Source organism: Notamacropus eugenii, chromosome 1 (assembly GCF_028372415.1).
Source record: "Notamacropus eugenii isolate mMacEug1 chromosome 1, mMacEug1.pri_v2, whole genome shotgun sequence".
NCBI lineage: Eukaryota > Metazoa > Chordata > Mammalia > Diprotodontia > Macropodidae > Notamacropus > Notamacropus eugenii.
In genome coordinates this window covers 400,123,408-400,145,295 of record NC_092872.1, presented here as the reverse complement: position 1 = coordinate 400,145,295, position 21,888 = coordinate 400,123,408, and the positions used below count along the sequence as shown (strand labels likewise).

The following is a 21,888-nucleotide window of genomic DNA, read 5'->3' as shown; positions in this document are numbered from 1 at the left end:
CACACAGGTAGTAAATTCATGTTGCTTCCTTTGAGGGGGGGGAATCCTGTTTCTGGAACATTCCCAGAGTTTTTCTGCTCTTCTCTACGTGAAATGTAGCTGCCATGAAGGGATTAAAAACTTAGCACTCAATTGTCCCAGAAATAATCTCCTGGGCAAAATAGGTGGAATTTGTTATTTTTATTTAACCATCAGTTAAAAGTACTGGTCTTTCTCAAAGTTAGTGCTCCTCAATGGCCCAGTGTTGTGGAATCAAGCTGACATAAACATGCTATTAGTGGATCTCACAAAGGCGCTGCTATAATTATGGAGGAACAGAAAATGAAGCCTGTAGCCCTGAACTTTCTTCCCCACCGCATCAGTAACCCTGTTACAGCTGTCAGTTTGTCAGACGAGTGGAGGTATTTATGAAATCAATAGACAGCCTGCAGATTGATGGCAGCAGTATTGTTATCCAGAGAAAAATAGCTCAATCGAAAATAAAATTAATAAAATTTACAAGCAGATTGTCATAGTGAACAGATGAATTTCCTACAATTTCCTTTTTGGCTGGACTTAGGGGAAAGTGATGCTGGGCTGTAGTAGTGTAAATTAGGCTCATTAACTATGAATAGGACTAGGCATCTTGCTCAGCTGGGGGAATTTGGTTCCAGAGATGATCTTCCCCAAGAAAATATTTAGCAAAAACCCAATGTGTACTTTGTTGGGTTCTGACTTCCTAATGAAGCTCAGAATTCTATTTGTGTTAGCAAGCTTTTGTATAAGGTCACTCTCCTTTCCCTGAGCAATGCCACCCCAACTCTCCCCCATTTCTACAGTTTAGCCCTTCTTCCAGAGTGACTTTGTCCAAATGACATCTGTCCCATAGTGTTCCTGGTCCCACAGTGGCAGATGGCAGCTTTTCCTTCATTTCCTTGGACCCCAAATTCAGGGTCCAAGTGTTTATTCTGAAGTATCCCCTGTAACCTGTCCCTCATAGTTCCTGTCCTCCCTCACCAGTTTAATGCTCTACTTTTAGCCATTTGGGTGCCTCAAGGTCCTTGTCATAGTGGAGGAGACAGCAAGAACAAATATAGGATGTTGTAGAAAGTGTTGTTTATCAGGTTGGCTGGGGAGGTCAGCCTCTGTTTGACTGGGGCTGAAAAGAGGCTTGTCTCCCAACAGTCCAGTCCCGTCTGTGAGTGTCTGAACGAAAACAATTGTGGCTGCTGGGAGCCCTGGGTGTAGACTGGATGACTGGGAGAAATTGAATTAGTTTGATGACAAGAACTCAGTCCCCCTTTCTCCTTGGGCCTGATGGAAAACAGTGGATTGCCCTCAGTGACACTTTCTGACCCCAGTGTCATCATGGGTTTTTGTTCAGGGGCCAACTCCAGGCTGGAGCCCTACTCATTGAATCAAGACAGCCTGAGGGAGGCTGGGGTGAAACTCATTGTAAGTCCAAATTGACTTAAACAGTTGCAGAAAAAGAAAAGAAAATGCTTTTGAGATGGTGAGCCCCCTATCACTGCACCCTAGAAGTCACAATGACCTATGACTACCACAAAAAACAAAACTGACACCCCAACACGAGCAGTGCCTGGTACAATGAACATATATAAAAGTGGTTCCAGTGAGCATCACTGAGAATGATTTGGACATCTGAAGCATCTCAGCAGCTCTCTAGGTATGGGAGAAAGAAAGGCATTTGTTTTTTATTTTTCAACCCGCCTTTCCTCTCTTTTTTTCCCCATGACTTTTTTGGTTACTATTGTTATTTAAAAGAGTAAAAATAACAAGTTTTCAGTGAAGATTGATCACTGTCATTTGAGTGGCAGGAACCCTTTCCAGGCATATCTCGATAGAGTTTTGCCTTTTTTACAGACATCTTTCAAAAATCAGTGAATTTTAATTGGGAGTTCACAGGTGACTATGTTTACATCCTCCCATCACAGAGGCAATTTTCACCTGAATGCTTGTGGTTAAGACATGGCACAGATGTCTGGGAGGGTCACCCTCTTTATGGAGTTTACAGGTAAATCCGATAGGTCTGTCCTGGGTGATAAGGGAAAAACTAGAAGAGTCTGAAGGAGGAGACTTAGATTCTAGTCCTAGGTTTGACAAGTCATTTAATCTACATGTTCCTCATTGGGGAAAGACGGCATGAGAAATAGCATGGCATTGTGGCTAGAGAGCTGGTCTGAGAGTCAGGAAGACCTAGGTTTAAGCCCTGCCATTAACATATATGTATTGGCTATATGACAATGGGTAAGTCAATTAAACGCTCAGTGCCTCTGTCAGCTCTTTGAAATTGTGAGTTTGAGACATAGTATCATTCTGCATCAGCAGAGGTGTTTTCCATTTCAAGAGTTCCCCACACCACAGAACTCGGAGATCATAGATCCCAACTTCCTCTTAAAAACTAGAAAAACAAATTAACTAGAATAATAACATCTGTCCAAGGATCAAAATGAGATAACACAAAATCACTTAAGAAAATGTAGAACTCTGTACAAATCTAAGATCTTGCTATAATTATTGTATCCTTTTAACTATTGAAATCTAAAGCAAGTCTTAGGAGAGATAGTGTGGTACAGTGGAAAAAGCACTGGACCTAGAATCTGGAGACCTGAGGCTGGAATGCCACTTCAGATACTAATTAACTGTGTACCTTCCACAGAACAAACTATCTCTCTGGACCTTGGTTTCTTCTTTTCTAAAATGAGATGACAGGACCTGTTCATTTCTAAGGGCTTCTCTAGTCTAAATTTGATTCCATAAATGACAGAGCTATTGACTAAAAATGTTTCCTGTTTGTATTTAGTTCCCACCAATAACCCCAATTATTTTTCAATTTACTTAAAATTTTGTATTTACTCAGCTACATACATGTTGCGTCCACCCACTCCCTTGCCCCAGGAAAAAATGGAATCTCTTTGAGGGCAGTGACTGATTTCATATTTATCTTTCTATTCTCCATGCCTAACACAGTGCCAGCTGCATAGTAGGCACTTGTTGGGTACTTCCTGAATTGAATTGAACTGAATTGAAAGAATTCCACAAACTTAGTTCTTTCAGAAAGTTTTGAGTTATTCTTAGAAAAGAGAACTGACAACTCATGGGCATGCTATTAGATAGAGGGTAATAGTCCCAGGACACTTTGTACTTGGTGGAAGTCAAGCTGATAGACTAGCCATCCTTTTTTTTGCCCAAATGAGAATGCTGTTAGCTGTGTTTAGCGCTAGCCCAGCTGCCACCGCAACCTCTACTTGGGTCAGGTTGCCTGAAATGCTATTTGAATTCATCATTCTTGTCAATGAAAAAGTCAGGAGTGAGGGATTGGAAGTGGGGAGAGGAAACGTGTCTGGGGGAGGTATCTTGATATATTTTTTTTTTAGCATCTTTGCTCTATTACTTGGCAATTCCCTGCTCGGATGTGTCTGCTGCATGTTGTCCCCACCCCACCCTGGGCTACATGGTAACTGTCATGGAGCTGCCTGTATCGAGGTGGTCCTTCCCCACCAGAAGACCAAAGCAGCCACCAGAGACTAAGAGACTAAGAATATCCAGCAGGTCGATTGTCTTTGGCAGCTGCTGCGTTCTAGTTCCCAGTGACAAAGGAAAAGTGGTGAGATTAGTAAAAGACACGGGAGGCGGGGATGAGGAGTGCGAAAGGCTGTCAGGGCAGCAAGGGGCCCACACTGGGAGGTGGAATAAACATGGAATTGGGTGCCTGGTGTAACAAATAGTTCAGCAGCTCGTGGCCTGGAGGTGGGGACCACCCACACTGTGAGACCAGGGAAGGCAAAGCTATGCTCTCTGCCTGGTAACCGTTCCAACAAATGCTGTAACTTACAGAACAATGTAGATGTTGGGTCGCTGAGCCAGAGACTAAACAATCTGGAAAACACTTTTGACTGTGGCTAAAGATGCCATGGGTTTTGTTATCTTAATGTGATGCAGATAAAGTAGGGGTCTTGGTGATTCACGGAATTCTTTTCTTCCCTTGTTTAGAGATCTGAGCGAGAACCAGATTCAGGGAATCCCGAGGAAGGCTTTCCGAGGCATCACTGATGTGAAGAACCTGTAAGTGATGTTCACATATTTTGTTTTCTTGACATGTGTGGGTATGTGGAGGTCACTGAAAACTCAGAATGCTGGGGGCAGGAGATGGAGAGGGGAGAGGAGTTGTACGTTTGTTCTACATTTATTAAGTATTCCCTGCGTGCCGAGTACTATGCAAGGTGCTGGGAATACAAAGGTGAAAAAAAGCACAGTCCTTCCTCTCAGTGTACTTATAATGGAGGGGACAGTGTGGATAGGAGTCGTTTACACTCAAGGCCCCATGAAAATAGATTCAGGGCTTTTTGTCAAGCGTTCTCCAAAGTCCCTCAGATTCCACAGTGGGTGTACCAGGTCAGTTATTTTTCTTTTTTGTGGGGGGAGGTTTTATTATTTACCTCTTAGCTCATTATCTGGGAGACATGTCCCAGGGCCTTGAAAGTACAACTTCCCTTCTACAAGAGGGGAAGTAACATCCTTGACCAGATCAGTTGCCGTGGCCAAGTATCAAGAGAATCACATGACTGCCTTTGTCAAGGGAGTCTCCTCCAGCCTGACTTTTTTCATCTCTCAACCATTTATTTCATACTTCTCAGGGTGATTTTGCAAGTATCTCAACTTGTCAAGTTGACTGCAGACACCTTCTGAGTTCTGTGTTGTCTGCCCAAGCAACTGTTTTCCATATGTGTAGAGTACATATGTCAGGTTTGGAGATGAGCACTGAGAGATGGTCTGGTTTCCATATACAAACATGTCTGCCAGTTGGCATCCCCACAATTCAGGGGCAGAACACTCCACTTCCAGGGATGAGTTTTTTATGACTCCCAACTGTCACTTTCCCCATAATTAATGTACAGATTTTCAGTTTATAGAGACCCACTAGGGAAGTAAGTGATGACTTCCAGATTCACGTTATCAGCCCCTACGTTGCTGAGAAAGATGTTGCTAAAGGTTTAGAGCAAAATTGGCATTTTACATATGAGCTAAGATAAAGAAATGAGAGTAGGAGATGCATGAGGGTGGAAAATAGAGGTGTCTGCGGATTTTGGAACTGGTAAATCCATATGGACTATCAGGACAGACAGTTGCTGTGTAATCCTGGGCAAGGCACTTACCACTTTCTGCCTCAGTTTCCTCATTTGTAAAATGGGGACAGTAACATCACCTTCTTCCTAGAGTTGTTCTGAGGATCAAATAAGATGACAATTGTAAAGTATTTAATACTAGGTGCCTGGTACCTAGTAGGTACTAGATAAACATTAGCTACTATTTTCATTATTATTACTGTTATTTGTAGAGAACCAAGATTGGACCACAGAAGGGCCAAAAGAGAGGTTTATAGTCAGAGAGATGCATGGTCAGATGTAAGAAAAAATTTCTTTTTGTTATTGCAATTGCTTTCTTTTTAAGAAAACCCAGTATAGGAAAATACAAACTTATAAACCTGATAAATTTATAATAGCAACTGGCATCTAAATAATGCTTTAAGGTTTACAAAGAAAAGAAGGTTTACATTACATTATATTTCACATTATTCCACATTACATTATATTTCTTAACATATATAGTTCTCACAATATCCCTATCATGGAGGTGCTATTATTATCCTTATTTTTACAAATAAGGAAACTGAGGCATAGAGAAGTTCAGGGACTTGGGTAGGGTCACCCAGCTAGGGAGTATCTGGGGCAGAATTTGAACTTGGCGCTTTTTGACTCAAATCCCGTGCTCACTATATTGTGCTGCCTCGTTTCTAATAAATCTTTGTATGTAGCACTTGAAATTTTGAGGTTTTATAGCATTTTGTTCTTCAGGGTTTTCAGAGACTAGTGAGTGTTCATAGCAACAAAATATGTCCATAAGCTGATGTATTTATAAGAAAATCATAGACTTTTGGTGTTAGAAAGGATCTCAAAGACCATTTAGTCCAACCTCTCATATAATAAGAAAGAAAATGAAGCCCAAAGATGGGGCATTACTCCCCTAAGATCTGAGATCTACTTAATGTCAAGGCTAGACTTAATTAATATTATTTAATTCCATACAAATCAACAAGCAAAAATTGTGTACTGCAACCCTTTTTAAGCAATGCCCTAGAATTAATCATTTCAGTTTAAGTACTTAGCAAACTGGTAACAATCCATCAATCATCCTCCATCTTGCTAAGCCTATGTAACACTGTTAGAATCTCAGCAGTCAGTCCAAGGCAGCAGGAGCAGAGGTGTCAAAGACAGCACATACCTAGTACAAGAGCTAACCCCTACATCCATCCAGATTTTTCCTTCTTCTTCAGAGAGAAGAACCAGGAAATGCCCTCTCACTTGATTATACTTGGGGGATGGAAAGAAAATCCATTACTAACCAACTAATCAAATTAAAAGAAGGCTCCACTTTTGACCAATTCGTCAATAAATACTTATTGAATGGTACCTAGTACATGCTGAAGCAATCTGCGGAGTCCTTTGTGAGTGAGATAATGTGTGACCTCTGCCCAAAAGAGACTGGCAGTCTATTCATATAAAAAGATAGGTGATAGCACAAGGCAGTGGATGAGGTATCATTTTTGAGGTGCAGCTACTTAGTAATAAAGGAATTTAGAGAAGAAAAACATCAGTTTGGGTTGAGGCAGTCAAAGGAAGATTCATGGATAAGGTAGGACTTGAGCACCCCCATTAAAAATGGGTGCAATTTAGAGAAAGTAAGATGAAGAATGAGGGCATGGATGGATGGATGGATGGATGGATGGATGAATGGATGGATGGATGGATAGAAAGATAAAAAGATAGAGATAGATATACACATTTTTTTGTTTTTGTGTTTGTCCTTCGTTGCCAAAGAAGACCATGCCATCAGAGAGATGATGACATGACTTCCACTTGACTTTATTTTGAGTGAGGGAGGGCTGTGCAGGTCACCAGCCTTACTTCTCCTCCAGAGCCATCTGAATCCAGTGACCAGACATTCATCAGGATAACTGGAGATGACCCAGGATGCACTGGGAGACCTTAGAGCCTTTAGGCCAAGGTCTTCTTAGGGTGAGGGTCACACCTATTCATTGAATAGGCCTGTTTAAGAAGAAGCCAGGGCATGGCCCCTTTAATGAGGCCAAGAAAAAAGAAAGACATCAGGCTGGGAGGGAAACAGCAAAAGTTACTATTGATAATCACTCAAAAGCCAGGAGGGTCCAAAGAGCCCTTAGGCAGGGGCAATAACAGTGTGAGGAAGGTGCTAGTATTATCTCCACTTTACAGTTAAGAAAATTGAGGCAAACAGACCTTAAGTGACTTGTGTGGGGTCATACAGCTATGTGAAGTTAGATTTGAACTCAGGTCTTCCTGACTTAGTCCAGTGATCTTTCCACTATGCCACTGGCTGCCTCTAACTAATGATCCCTTGAGTTAATTTCTTTGCCAACCTGAGTTTATAGAAATTAATATAAATATTAATTAATTAATAATATTAAGTCTAGCCTACATACATATATGTATGTGTGCATGTATATACTTATGTATGTACACATACACACATAGAATGGAAACGTATAAGAAGTTTTGGGGAAAGTAAGCAAACCAATTTTACTGAAGTGTAGAGTTCATGTTGGAAAACAAAGTTGCAAGAATAGTTTGGAGTTAGATTGTGGAAAGTTTCAAATGTTAAGCCAAAGAGTTTGTATTTTGTATCTTTGACACTGGGGAGCCATTGAAAGCTTTTGAGCAGGAGGATATGACATGATGAAATCAGATTGGGAGATTAATCTGTCTGAATTCTGTCGAATGGATTTGAAGGGTAAAGAACAGAAGCAGTGATACTAAATTGAAGAGAATTACAGCAGTCGGGGCAGGAAGTAACAAAGGATAGTGGCCTTGGGGGTAGAAAGGATGGGATGAATGTTAGAGATCTTGAAAAAGAATCAACAAGACTTAATGATTTGCTGAATATGAGAACTAGGGAAAGCAAGGGAATCGAAAGATAAATCTTACTTTCTTAACCTGAGTAACAGGATGAATAATAGTACTACTTGCTAAAGTAAAGAAGTTAAAAGAATCCAGTTTAGGGGGGAGATGCAGATTTGATTTTAAACACAGTGAGTTTAAAGTGACAGCAGTGCATACAGGTAATCAATTATGATGCAGTGAAAAGGCAAATCCAAATGAAATCAGCAAAGAATCAGGGCCACATAGAGGAGGGCACTAAGGTGATGGATTTAGATTTAGAGGAGCTGCCCCTGCCATTAACAACCTAGAAGACCTTAGGTAAATCACTTCCGCCCTCTGTGCCTCAGTTATCAAATCTGCAAAATGAAGAGTTTAGACTAGATGACCTCTGAGGTTGTCCCCAACTCCCTCAGCTCTCCATCTGTGATCCTGTGATCTTAGAAAGACACTGAGCCAAGAAGGAGGAGACGTGTCCTAATGTTTTTTCTTACACTTTCCATGCATCATTTCTTCATTTGTTAAACTAGAGACTAGATGCCCTGCCCCCACACACAAACAAAACGATTAATTCTGTAATTATGAATGGAAATTGCCAGTAAGCAGTTGGAATTGCTGGACTGGAGTTTAGCAGAGATGTTAGAGCTGAAGATAAAAGGTTTGAGAGTCGTCTGCACAGAGGTCCACATTGAAACTATGAGAGCAAATAAGATCTTTGAGGAAAAGGCTATATAAGGCATGTCCTTAATAGAGTATTTGAATTGGTAGGGACTTGAGACATTTTCTAGGCTGATACTCTCATGATAAAGAGTGTAAGCAAAACAAAATCAGGATGATAAATTTCCACATTCAAATATGTGTCTTATGAATTATCCTTTTGCCATAGGTGATTCATTTCACTGTTATCCTTCAATTCTGTGGCTAATTAAATACTATTTGCATTTGTTACCTTTTTTTTTAAGTGGGAAAGGCCTGTTTGTCTTTTCCCAAGAAGGAGAATGGTACAATTGTCCCCATTTCATAGATGAAAAAACTAAAACCCAACCTGGTTTAATAAATTAGCAAACTTTAACAGGAAGGGAAAACTTAGAATTCCCGGCTCAGATGTCTTTCCTTAAACTCCAATCTGCTAGGAGATTTAGGATTGTAATTGGCCTCTTCCATTGACCATTTCTATGAACTCAGGTTGGCAAAGAAATTAACTCAAGGGATCATTAGTTAGAGGCAGCCAGTGGCATAGTGGAAAGATCACTGGACTAAGTCAGGAAGACCTGAGTTCAAATCTAACTTCACATAGCTGTATGACCCCACACAAGTCACTTAAGGTCTGTTTGCCTCAATTTTCTTAACTGTAAAGTGAAGATAATACTAGCACCTTCCTCACACTGTTATTGCAAAGCTCAAATGAGACAATATTTGTAAAAGCGTTTAGAACAGTGCCTGTCACGTAGTAGTCACTATATAAATTCTTATTCTCATCCATTTCCCCTTAAGAAAACAAGTGATATATAGCAAGAATGAAGGCAGACTGAATCGGGACAAGTTAGTGTGGGTATGAAATATCGCTGGAAACCCCTCTATTTTTCCCAGGGCTAAGAGAAAGGATGTAAGAGATGTTTGTATGTGAAGGAAGCACGGTCACTAGTGTAATGGAGCAGCCCATGAAACTTTGAGTGGTGCCTCCCAGCCTCAGGAAGGAAGCCCCTAATGGCATCCTGCTTCAAAAGAGAAGAGAGAGAAAGTAATTTACACGGAATGCCACTCAGCAATTACTAAAGTACAGAGCTGCTTTATGGACAGCACTCTCCCTTTTCACTTCCTGGATAGAGAAAAGAGATAGAGTGCATTTAAGTGAAAAACAGTCAGAGATAGAGAGAGAGAGAGAGAGAGAGAGAGAGAGAGAGAGAGAGAGAGAGAGAGAGAGAGAGAGAGAGAGAGAGAGAGAGAGAGGGAGGTACTCTATATCTTGGTAAAATAATCAGTTCTCACTGCTTCAACCTGTGTACAAACTACTATGAAATGTATTAAACATTGGTCTTATGTAGGCCATCCTGTACATATATGTGTATGTGTACTGCTCTGTAAAGTCCATTCATAGAATTTCTGGTCACACCTCCTCCAGAAAGTCCATTCTAATCCTCCCTAGCCGTTGTGCCTTCATTTCTGAAATTCTTTTGCGTATGCTTTGTGTTTTTTTTTTAATAATTGAGAACTTTATTTTGTAGGCATACTTCTTCAAAGTTAAACAAAGGTCAAATAATTTGATAGTCCACTCATCTACATGTAATAACATTTTACTTGATTAAATTGAGGAGGAAGATGATCGTTAGGGATAGTATGGTATGGGGATAAAGGGCCGTATGCTTTGTATTTTAATATCGAAGCATATGATGCCTTCTTTCCTGAAATATAAGCCTCTCAAGGTCAGGAATTGTTTGATTTTTGTCTTCATATCCCCTGGCTAGCACAATACCTGTAGCATATAGCTGGAGAAACCTTCCCAGGAATAAAAGAGAAATGAATAGTCTCTCAAATTTAGTAAGCACCCCCTGTATTCCAGGTTCTGTTCTAAGTGCTAGGAATGCAAAGGATATATACAGACAAGGACAACCAACAAAGAAAGATGGCTCGTTGCAATCCAGCCAAAGACTAATAAGAAAAATATAAAAACTGACAAAGAAAATTTTAAAAAGCAAAACAAAACCGTCCATCTAGCCCTAGCTCTCCCAGCAGTCATGTTTTCCTCTGTTTTTCAGTTTCCATTTACTCAGAGTGTGCAGGACAAGCATTCCAGAAGGGAAAATCAATAACCCTTGTCTTTGCCAGCTAGTAGAATTTGGAATTGACTGTTTGAAAACAAAGCTGGTCAGGCCGCCTTTGTGTTTTCTAGTTAGTCTGTGTTGCCTTAATGCCTGTGCTGGCCCCTGTGCTTCCTGAGATTAATGGGAGCTGTCTCTGCCCCACTGAGCATGATGTAATCTGTGTGTGTGTGTGTGTGTGTGTGTGTGTGTGTGTGTGTGTGTGTTAGAGATGTGTGTGGAGATAAACCTGGACAAGCACCCTGTTAGCAGCTCCATTCACCTTTAGCAATCTCTCCTGGTATATCTCCGCAGTGATTCTGATGAATTTAATTCCTGTTGCCAGGCCTTAGCAAGTGTCTGGGATGGAGTAGAGAAGACATTACTAAAAGTTACGTGGACACTCCATCTCAAGAATGGTACCCTGGCTTGTGGGATTGCAAGCCAGCCTTGAAGAACTTGAATCAGGCTGTAAGGTAGAGGGGAAACTGTTTAAATGAATAAAGTAAGATTGGTATAATACTTTTCAAGGAATCTTAAGCCTAGACAACCATCTCTCCACTGCCTATGATAGAAGATGTAATGACCAGAAGAAATGCTTAAGGATTAGTCTGAACTACAGTTTAACAAGTAGCAAAGTGGAAATGCAAGTTTGATAGGATACTTCCTTACGAGATCTCTGAAATCATAGAAATGGAGCCACTCCAAGCTGAAAGGGATCCCAAGGGTCATCTAAGCCATCTTCCCAAACAAACCATTTCTCTAAGACCTCTGATGAAGGGAGAATTCATGACCTCCTGAGAGATAGCCCATTTGACGTTGAGATGGTTCAAATTGTTCTTCCTTATACTCACAGAGAGCCAAAATATGCTTCCCTGTGCTTTCCATTTATTGGTCCTAGCTTTCCTATTTCAAGCCTTACAGTATAAATATAATCCCACTTTTATATAACAACCCTTCAGATATTTGGAAACAGTGATCATGTTCCCCAAAATTTTCTCTTCTTAAAGTTAAAACATCTTTAGTTCCCCCAACCAATATTCCATTTATGCAGCACTTCCAAGGTTATAAAGTGCTTTACATAAAGCTGAATAAGAATTCTTTTGCCTGAAGGGGGAAGGAGGGGGATACGTTTCAGCAGTAGCATAGTGCATCAAGAAGATGGGTAAAATGGCAGCAAAAAGGAGAGTCCCACGTTGGGATGGGAGGGGTGGGTAGAAAGAGGGAGAGATGATGCTGAATCAGGTACAGATGACAGTCTAACCATAGATGTATTCATTCCATGAGACCTTTCCTTGTCTTCTCAGTTGTTAGTGCTTGCCCTTTAAATTACCTTATCATTATTTTATGTTTTTAAGTGTGTATATGTTGCCTTCCATGATAATAAGCCCCCTGAGAGCAAGGACTATTTCATTTTTAGTTTTTGTATCCCTTAAAACCCAACACACTGCCTCGCATATAATAGGCACGTACTAAATAACTAATTTTATGAAGTGCTCAATTAAAGGGAGATGACTAGACACCCCAACCAACCTATCTTGCTTTCCCAGAGGTTGTACAGGTGGAGGTGAGCCCCTGTGAGAGAGGTGTCCTAGCCATAAAGGGGATGAGACTGAGCAATGGAGCAGAATCACTCTGTACATCTGAGGGAAGCTGAGTGGGAAATCAGGTGAGGGAACAGGGTTATTCTGTCCTGTAGAGGACCATGAAAAGTGGGGATATTGGTTTCTGGACCGGCACTGGGGTTAGAAGTATGATCCTTATGTGTTAATAGCCTGAAGCAAAACCTCAGCTTCTATCCTAGTTAGGACTTTGAGCTTTAGATAGATAGTGTGTCCCAAAAGTCTTAGTGCAGTTAATGCCATAAACTGTTGTCCCATTTGATCCCCATAACAATCTGCATACAGTATTATGCCTTCTTCATAGAGGAGGAAACTGAGGCATGAAGAGGTCAAATGATTTGCCCAAGGCAACATAGTTACTAAGTGTCAGAGGTGGCAACTCTCCACTGATTCCAAGTGTAGCATTCTTTCTACTATCTCAAACTGCATGACAGGTACAGTGTCTTCTACCTGTTCTGTACAATACAGTGTTACATGCATAGGAAGTTCTCAACAAATAGTGATTGAACTACTCAAGTCAGCTTGATGAATCAAGAGGCCCAAAGAGTAGACCATTACTAAGTTAGTCTAAATTAGGAGTTCTTAACTTTTTTTTTTTGGTATATAATGGACTCTGGCAATCTGGATCATTACCTATGGACCCTCTCTCAGCATGTTTTTAAATAAGTAAAATAAAATACATAGAACTATAAAGGAAATTGATTATATTGAAGTATAGATATCTATACACATATTGTATGTTTACATGCAAATAAACATATGTGTATATTCATCCATACAGATGTACATACAAACATAAACATGTTCACAGGTAAGAACAGATTAAGAAGAAATCCTGGTCTTAATGTAAGATCTAACCATTTTAGAGGTTGTACCTCTAAAATGAGATCTCTTTGAAAGTTAAAAAGGATAGCAAAATAACACTAATTTTAGACCACATTTGGATTTTCTTCAAGCTAGATTGTTTTGGGGGAGTTGGGAAAGGACAGTATAGCACATATTCAGATTAATGCACAAACTTAAACTAGAGGTGTCAAACAGCAGCCCACATGTGGTCCATAATACTCCCAAATATGGCCCAAATATGATCAAAATGTAATTGGGAAATATTTAGCAAAAGAAATAAAAATACAATAAAACATAGGTAATATTATATTTAAAACCCAGTCAATATGTGTTCCACCAGGATCCTTGTCTACAGCTTAGTACCCCTCCCATTTCCACTTGAGTTTGATACCACTGGCTTAAATCCTATCCCTGGGTAGTAGACTGACCAGCCTATGGGCCAAGGGAGATTGATTATAATGCTTATTCCTAAGGGTTTTTCAGACCAGGGATCCTGTAGCACTATGGTAATATCACTAAAGTCGGGAGCTGACAGCACAAGATGCTGTCTTGGCAGGAAATAAGAAAACCAAGGCTATGATATGCAGCTCAAGAAAGCTGTGCTGTTTTTTGGGATCATAGTATATAGTTTTCTTAGAAGAGTTATTGCACAGATCGTTTTCATTTGTGAACCAAAAAAATGTTTAAATCTGTCGAAGGCACCTAGCCCTACTAAAAAGATCCTAGTCCACCCTGTAATCCCCAAGGGAAAAGGTAGGGTCTTCCCCTCCTACATGATTTAGAGTACTTAATGGATCTTCTTCAGAGACACCTCTGGGCTATTTCTTCTTGGGGAGTTTTAACACCAAAGAATAGCTAATGGGATGATGAGCAGAGAAGTGGGTATCAGCCTAGAAATAGTCTTTCGAACCACTAGTAACAGTGACATCAGGAGTCCTTAAGTCTCCCTGCTAAAGCTACTCTTAGGCTCTGCCTATTTGTAGAGACCACTTTGGGTTACATTAAGTCACTGCAGAAAGTTCACTACCGACCCTTTTTTATGTCCAGAAAAGTGGTATTGATGACAATGTGAGAAACTTTGCTACCTTCATTTGGTGACTCTGTCATCTCAGGGGAGCGGCTAGAGAGATTTGTCTCTTAAACTCATTTAACTGCTCTGTGCCACAGTTTCTTCATCTGTAAAATGGGGATAATAATAGCACCTACCTCACAGGGTTGTTGTGACAAATGAGATACTATATTTGTAAAAGTTCTTTACAAACCTTCAATGCTATATAAATGCTAACTTTTATTAAAATCAGCTTTATTAGTAAGTCAATATTTTTGAGATCTTACTCTCCCTTATGTATCCTCCCCTCCACCCCTTAGTCCTAGATATAATTGGATTAAAAGATGCATTCCTTACTATTGCACTATAAGAAATGATGAGCAGGCAGACTTCAGAAAAGTCTGGAAAGACTTAAATGAACTGATGCTGAGTGAAACGAGCAGAAACAAGGGAACACTGTACACAGTAACAGTCACACTGTGCAGTGACTAACTTTGATAGACTTAGCTCTTAACAATGCAATGATCTGAGACTGAAAAAAGACTCATGATGGAAAATGCTGTCCACATCCAGAAAAAGAACTATGGAGTATGAATGCAGATCCAAGCAGACTATTTGCTCTCTCTTTTTTTTCTGTCTGGTGGTTTCTCCCATTCATTCCAATTCTTTATGACATTACTGATGTGAAAACACACCTCCTAAGAATGTGTATGAAAAGGCTTTATCAGATTACTGGCCATGGTCAGGGGAGAGAGGAACAGAGAAAATTTGAAGCTCAAAAGCTTATGGAAGTGAATGTTGAAAACTAAAATTAAATAAATTAATTTTTAAAAGATACATCACTATTTCTATTTACTATTACATATAAAAACAATTTTTACCATTTGTTTTTTAAAATTTTGAATTACAACTTCTCTTTCTCCGTATGCATTCCTGTTTTCAAGAACTTTATAATCTAGTTGAGGAGATGATACACAAACCCATGAAAAAAATAACATACAGTGCAAAAAGTGGGGTGGTAGATGCCAAATGAGTAAATGCTATGTGTGTTCAGAGGATGACCAGATCAGTTCAGATCAAAAGGCTTAGAGGTCATTCCAAGGGAAGATCAATTGAAGTAACTGGAGATTTTTAGTCTGAAAAGAGGAAATGTAAGGGAGGCATGATAACAGTGAAGCATTTCAGAATCACAGAATTGATGAGCGGGACAGGACCTCAGGGTTTAGTACAACCTGTGCAGGAAAGGAATCCCCGCTATAACATAGACAACAAGTGGTCATCCAGCGTCTGCATGGAGATGTCCAAGGACAAGAGTCCCCCACCTCCCTCTCAAGGCAGCCCATTTCCCTTTTAGACTTTAGCTCTAATTGTTAGGGAGTTTTTTTGTTTTTTCCTGATGCCAAGCCTAAGTGACCTCCTTGCACTTTTCCTGTGTTCTTTCTGGGTTCTCTCTAGGACCAAATAAAATGAATCTAACCTCTCTTACATATGATTGCCCTTCAGGTACTTAAAGTCAGCTATCACGTCCCCTCTGAGTTTTCTCTTCTCCAGGCTACATGTATCAGTGCCTTCAACTGATATTTGATGAGTTATGAACGATAAAAATTAGAACCTGTTCTGTGTGGCTGCAAGGACTGAGTGAAGAACAGTGAACAGAACCTTCAGAGAGGTAGAAGTAGGCTTGAGCTAAGAAGAAACTTGTTAAGATTTAGAATTATCCATGCATGAACTTGAGTGGTTGTTGTATAAATGGTGAGAACTAAAAGAACATTGGAGAATCTTGTAAAAGAAAGACTGCACTTGATTCTATGTGAGGGGAAGTGGGGCGGCCAGGTGGCATAGTGGGTAGAGCGGTCAGCCTAGAGTCAGGAAGATCTGAGTTCACCTCCTTCCTCAAACACTTACTAGCTGTATGATGCCAGGCAAGTCACTTAACCACTGTTTGCCTCAGTTTCCTCATCTGTAAAATGGAAATAATAATAGCACCTAACTCTCAGGGTTGTTGTAAGGACCAAATAAGATCATATTTGTAAAGTGCTCAGTCAGCACAGTGCCTGGCACATAGTAAGCACTATAGAAGTGCAGACTATTATTATTATCGATTGATAGGAGTACTGAAGTGGGACGTAGATGACCTGGCATCAGGCCTCAACTTTGCCACTTACCCTTTTGGGTAACAAATGACTTCAGTCTCTCTAAAATAAAGAGGATGGGCTCTTTCAGCCAAATATTCTATGAGTCTATAAAAGCAGATAACCTAGCAGGAAGGTTTTAAAATGGAAATTTATTACTAGTAATTATTATTCACATTTTTACAACTCTTTAAGGTTTACTAAGCATTTTCCTCCAAAGAACCCTATAAGGAAGGCAGTGAAAATCCAGTGTCCCAAAAGTCTTAGTGCAGTTTTTAAGCTAACACAATTTTAAAACTGCACTGAAGTCTTTTTGGGATACCCTAACCCCATTTTAGAGAGGAGCTCACAAAATGAGGAAAGAAGAATATTCAACATCAAGCCAGGAAGAGCTGGAGATGTAATTGTAACAGTCCACTGGGTCTACTCAAACAAGAGCATTGTACAGAATAGAACACCTTCTTTTGGGGGGAGAGGCAGTTGGGGTTAACTGACTTGCCCAGGGTCACACAGCTAGTAAGTGTCAAGTGTCTAAGGCTGAATTTGAACTCAAGTCTTGGGCTGTACCGCCTATCTATCCCAGGAGAAGACCTTCTTGAAGGGGTGGAAGGAAAGGTAGGATTGTTCTCAAGCTCTGGGATTCTTTTTTTTTTTTTTTTTTTTTTTTTTGAGGAGGGAACAGGAGTGGCAGGTGGATCTTTCTAAATCCAAGCTCTTACTTCAGTTACAGTCAGGCCCTTCTTTTCATTACCCTCCCTAATCTTAACCTCATTCAGCCATAGAAATAACTAGTGGGAAAGGGCATTTCTTATCTCCCTGTTGAGAAAAGCCGGGATACCAATGATCTTGCTACAATGGATGGTTTGGAAAGAGGAGGGGAGAGGAGATTGGCAGAGGGTCAGGAGCAGCCCCTCTGCGAGTCTTTGGTGCTTTGTGTGGGATGCTGCTACACTTTGTATCAGAGGGTGGTATTTCGCTTCAGAGTTGTATCAGAGTTGCCAAATCCATATGTGTCTCTCCTGTGGTGTCAGCACCGAGCACTCCATCTCTGCCAGAAACATTCAGCTTTTTTTTAAATAGAAGTATTAGAACGTGTCCATTTAAACCGACGGCTATTATTTGCTATTGTTAACATTTTTCTTCAAAGCTGTGCCTATTACTACAAGTGCATGAACCCAAATTACATCTAAATGCCGATTATCACTTCTCAGGGGCTGGATGTGCTGAGCATCCTACCTAGCCAAGCAAATAAATACCCAGTGTAAAAGGTTAAGTTTGCAGAAGACCCTGAAAGCCAACAAATCCGAGCTCTTTAAACTCCTCCAGCCCAGTACTGACACTCTCACCCCACTTTTCTAGAGCACTAAACAGAAGTAGCACCTTCCTTGGGCTTGTGGATACTAGATTTTTTCAGAGCTCTTCTTGTGTGTTTGGAAATACTTCAGTGTTTTTTCATTTTTTAATTCATGCATTCATCCCAGCCTCACCATCCATCATTTTCTTTTGGACCTAAAATAACTATAGTTGTCTTAGAATGTTAGATCTGGAAAGAACTAGAAGATTCTTAGAGAAGCTGGAGCCCAGAGAGGAGCTCAATGCTGTGTGCCCTGACTGTGATTCCAGCACCCTTTCTGTTATGCCATGTGGTCTCCCTGTTCTAATACACACCCACATGCTCATGCACACGCGCACCTACAATATATACATGCACAGTGCTCTAGCACTTTATGGTCCTCTCATGTGTCTGTCATAGTCCCATTTGTGCTATGTTTATCTGTGAACGTATCTTGTCACCCAACTAGACTGAGTTGTTGGTGCAGGGACTGAGTATTATTTGTCTTTTTATCTTCCCAGAACCTTTGCGTATATGAGATACTTAATGTATAATGTATGTTTGGGTGTATGTAATACTGCTAGAGAGGAATCATAGGATTTTAGAGATGGAAAATACCTTAGAAATGTAATTAGTGTGATCCCCTCATTTTCTAGAAGAGGGAGCTGAAGCCCTAAGAGCTAAGACCAAAACTTAGGTCTGCACATTCTACTTTGTCTTGCAGTACTTTAATGAATTTATCATTTTATGTGGAAAATAGGAATGACAATGTGGCATAGAGGATACAGTTGTTGTTCAAGGTTTTAGTTGTGTCTGACTCTTCATGACCCCATTTGGGATTTTCTTGGCAGAGATACTGAGTGGTTTGCTATTTCCTTCTCCAGATCATTTTACAGATGAGGAAACTGAGGCAAACAGGGTTAAGTGACTTGCCCAGGGTCACACAGCTAGTAAATATCTATAGCCAGATTTAAACTAAGGAAGAGGAGTCTTCCTAACTCCAGACCTGACACTATCCATTGAAGCTCTTACTTAGCTGCCCCAGCAGATATTGAGACAACCATAAAATTAGTAAGATGTAGATCCAAGTGTCAAAGTATATATATTGGCTATATGTCCATGGACAAGTCAACTCTCTAAGAACTATATAGGTTGCAGAATAAGTGAGAATCTGAGCTCTCAAAGGGGGCTTCTTCTCTAGGAGTTCCCCAACTCCGTGGCCTATACCAATGAAATCAAGCACTCTCCATCTCCTCCCTCTACCTTTATCTCTATTTCTACCTATCGATCTGTGTTTATATATATATACACACACACATATGATCTCTCTCTCTCTCTCTCTTTCCTCTCTCTCTCTCTTTCTCTCTATATGTATATATTATATAAATGTGAGGCAACTCCCCCCCACAAAGTAAAGCTTAGAGTCTATCAATCTCTGTTTACAGATAAATATCTGTTAAACATACTGTCATCAGTAAAATGATGTCCTAACCTAGGTAATGCAATGCTTTAACTTAATTGTTTCTTGTGTTTCCTGAACTTCTCTAAAGAGTAACTCTAGGGAGAGGGTTTTTCTAGCTCATTTTCTTCCCTAGCCATTATATCCTGTTGCCCCTGGGGCCCACCAAACTGAGTATATATCACTAGATGCTCTTTCTTTTCCAAGGTCTTTTCTTTATTCTTTTCTAAAATCTTATATAGAGAGAAATACAAAAATTCTCTTTTTCTGTTCATGCATGTAGGCAAAGAAGATCCAGTTGCATAGTTAAATTCCCTAGAGTTAAAATTATCTATTCGTATAGATTATTTACTCCACCTGTATGCATATACCTCAGTACTTCAGAGGATCTTTGATCTTACTGGTATGGCCACCACTTTCACCAGTATAAATCATAACCAAGCCCCATCTTCTCATCTACTGGGATTCTCGTTTTTGTCTTTACATAAGTTCTTTGCCAGAGCATCTATCTAAGGTGCTAGAGGTACTTTGGGTGGCTACCAGTATATAATACTCTATAAGTATACATATATAGCAGGAAACTGGGTGGCAGAGTGAATACAGTGCTGAGCCTGGAATCAGAAAGACCTGAGTTCAAATCTGGTCTTAGACACCTACTATGTCTATAGGATCCTAAGCAAGTCACTTTTAACTCATTTTGCCTCTGTTTCCTCATCTGTAAAATGAGATGGAGAAGAATTGGCAATATCTTGCCAAGAATATCCCAAATGAGGTAACAAAGAGTTGGACAAGACTGAAAATAACTTTGAACAATAATATACATACATAGGCTTGAATGTACATGGGAAGAGGTAGAGTCGAATGGTGGAAGGAACGGCTGGATTTGGAATCAGAGGACCAGGGTTTGAGTCCTAGCTCTGCCCGCTTATTACCTGTGATATGTGATTCTGATCCAATCACTTCACCACTTTGGTCATCAGCTCATCATCCTTATAATGAAGAGGTTGAATTGAATGACCTAATGTTAAGGTAAGCTCAGTTCTCACGTGAATGGTCTCAGGTCAGGTACGAGGCCCCCCAGAGAACAGCTGGGAATTGAGGAGTGAGACACAAGTTATCTCATTTTCCACCTCAGTGGAAACTTGCTGAGGAGAGCATCCCACCCTTGAGATTGGTCCATGGTCTGAGCACACCTTTTGTTAATTAGCTAAGGGGCTGAGAGCATGCACGGTGTCCATGAGCGAACTAGCAGGGGGAGAGCTTAAATGGGGACAGGAAAGCCTGAGAGGGGGTTTTTGGGTTCTTCCTTCTCCTTGGGATGGAGAAGGGTGCTCCCAAAGGGAGCACTAGCCCTGCGTGCTGACATGTAGCTTGTATCTGGAATAAAGCCTACACTTCTGTTTGACTCTGGAGGTCTCTTCTCTCATTTGTTTATCCGACTGGCCACTGAAGACCTGAGACAGGTAAGAGGACCCGGCCAGCCCACGGCAATTAGGCTGGACAACCTAAAAGATTTCTTTTCCTGTTAAATCTTTGATTCTGTGATCTTACAGGGACTATACCTAATGACAACTTTTCTCCACCAGGTAGACTCTTGAATGACAGAGCAATTAAGGATACACTTACTATTCATAGATCTGCCCCCTGAAACACCCTGGAAAGTTTCCCTGCCTCTTAATCTCTCAGTTTCTTCATTTCAGGGAATGAAGGGAATTAACCAAGAGTTAGCTAAGCATAATCATTAAACCCCTCTGAACATCAGTTTCCTCTTCTAGAAGATGGGGGTAATGCCTCTGCTTTGTATTTCAGAGTTGTTAGGAATGTACTTTGCAAACTTTAAAATGCCACAGAAATGTGAATTGTTGTTATTACTGTTATTCTCATTGCTGTTAAGAGACCAGAACCAAGGAACCATTATAAATGCCAGGCAGGAGGTGCACCTGTTGACAGTTCAGGGGAATGGGAATGTGTCATACATTCACCTGGGGGAATACACTCCCAGGGGGCAGGTACCCCCCTGCTGAGCAGGTATAGCTTGTTTTCAAAGAATTTTTTTCTTTCAGTTGTATTTAATTTGTCAGACCCACAACTTACTGTCAGATCAGGACGCCAGGCACTGTGACTTAGCTGGGAGGAAATGGAATGTGAGAGGCCACTGTTGGGAATTCCATGAGTAAAGCAAAAATAACAAAGTATCTCTTTCTCTTCTTTAGAGAATGTTACAAATGAGACACAGTAGAGAGTGGGGTGGGGATACAGTTTCTTTTGAATTTCTTTAGTTCTTTTTATCTCTTCACGTTAAGGATCACCTTTGGGCATAGTTTCAGTTGATTGTGCTTGCACAGTGACCACTCTTTTTGCTAATTGATCCCTTGTCATCTGTGTGTGGCCATTTTCATTATTATGCAGTGAGGAAGACATGGAAATGGAGGAGAACTGATGTTCAGATTTTTCAGAGCCTATTTCAATTGTTATGATTTTAGAAACAGTGAGATTAGTGCCAGTATAGGAGGGAGAAAGTAGGGGTGTGGGAAAGGCTATCGTGAAAGCAACTTGAAAAAGAATATTAGACCATCATTTTGAATAAAACCACTGAACCACCTGATCTCATCCTTTGATCTTGTCTAATTCTCATTATTTTAGTAGGGAACAAAGGAAGAGAAATTCTAAAATGAAA

General features: G+C 40.4%; 1 protein-coding gene across 2 annotated transcripts in view; it reads left to right on the top strand.

Annotated features, from left to right (window-relative positions):
- The window catches only part of SLIT3 (slit guidance ligand 3), a 796,526-nt gene that overhangs the window by 527,792 nt on the left and 246,846 nt on the right, over window positions 1–21,888 (top strand). For both annotated transcript variants that reach the window (XM_072630930.1, XM_072630932.1), the window contains one exon: window positions 3,994–4,065. In XM_072630930.1, the coding sequence (XP_072487031.1) occupies window positions 3,994–4,065 (72 nt within the window). The remainder of the gene's footprint in view (window positions 1–3,993; window positions 4,066–21,888) is intronic.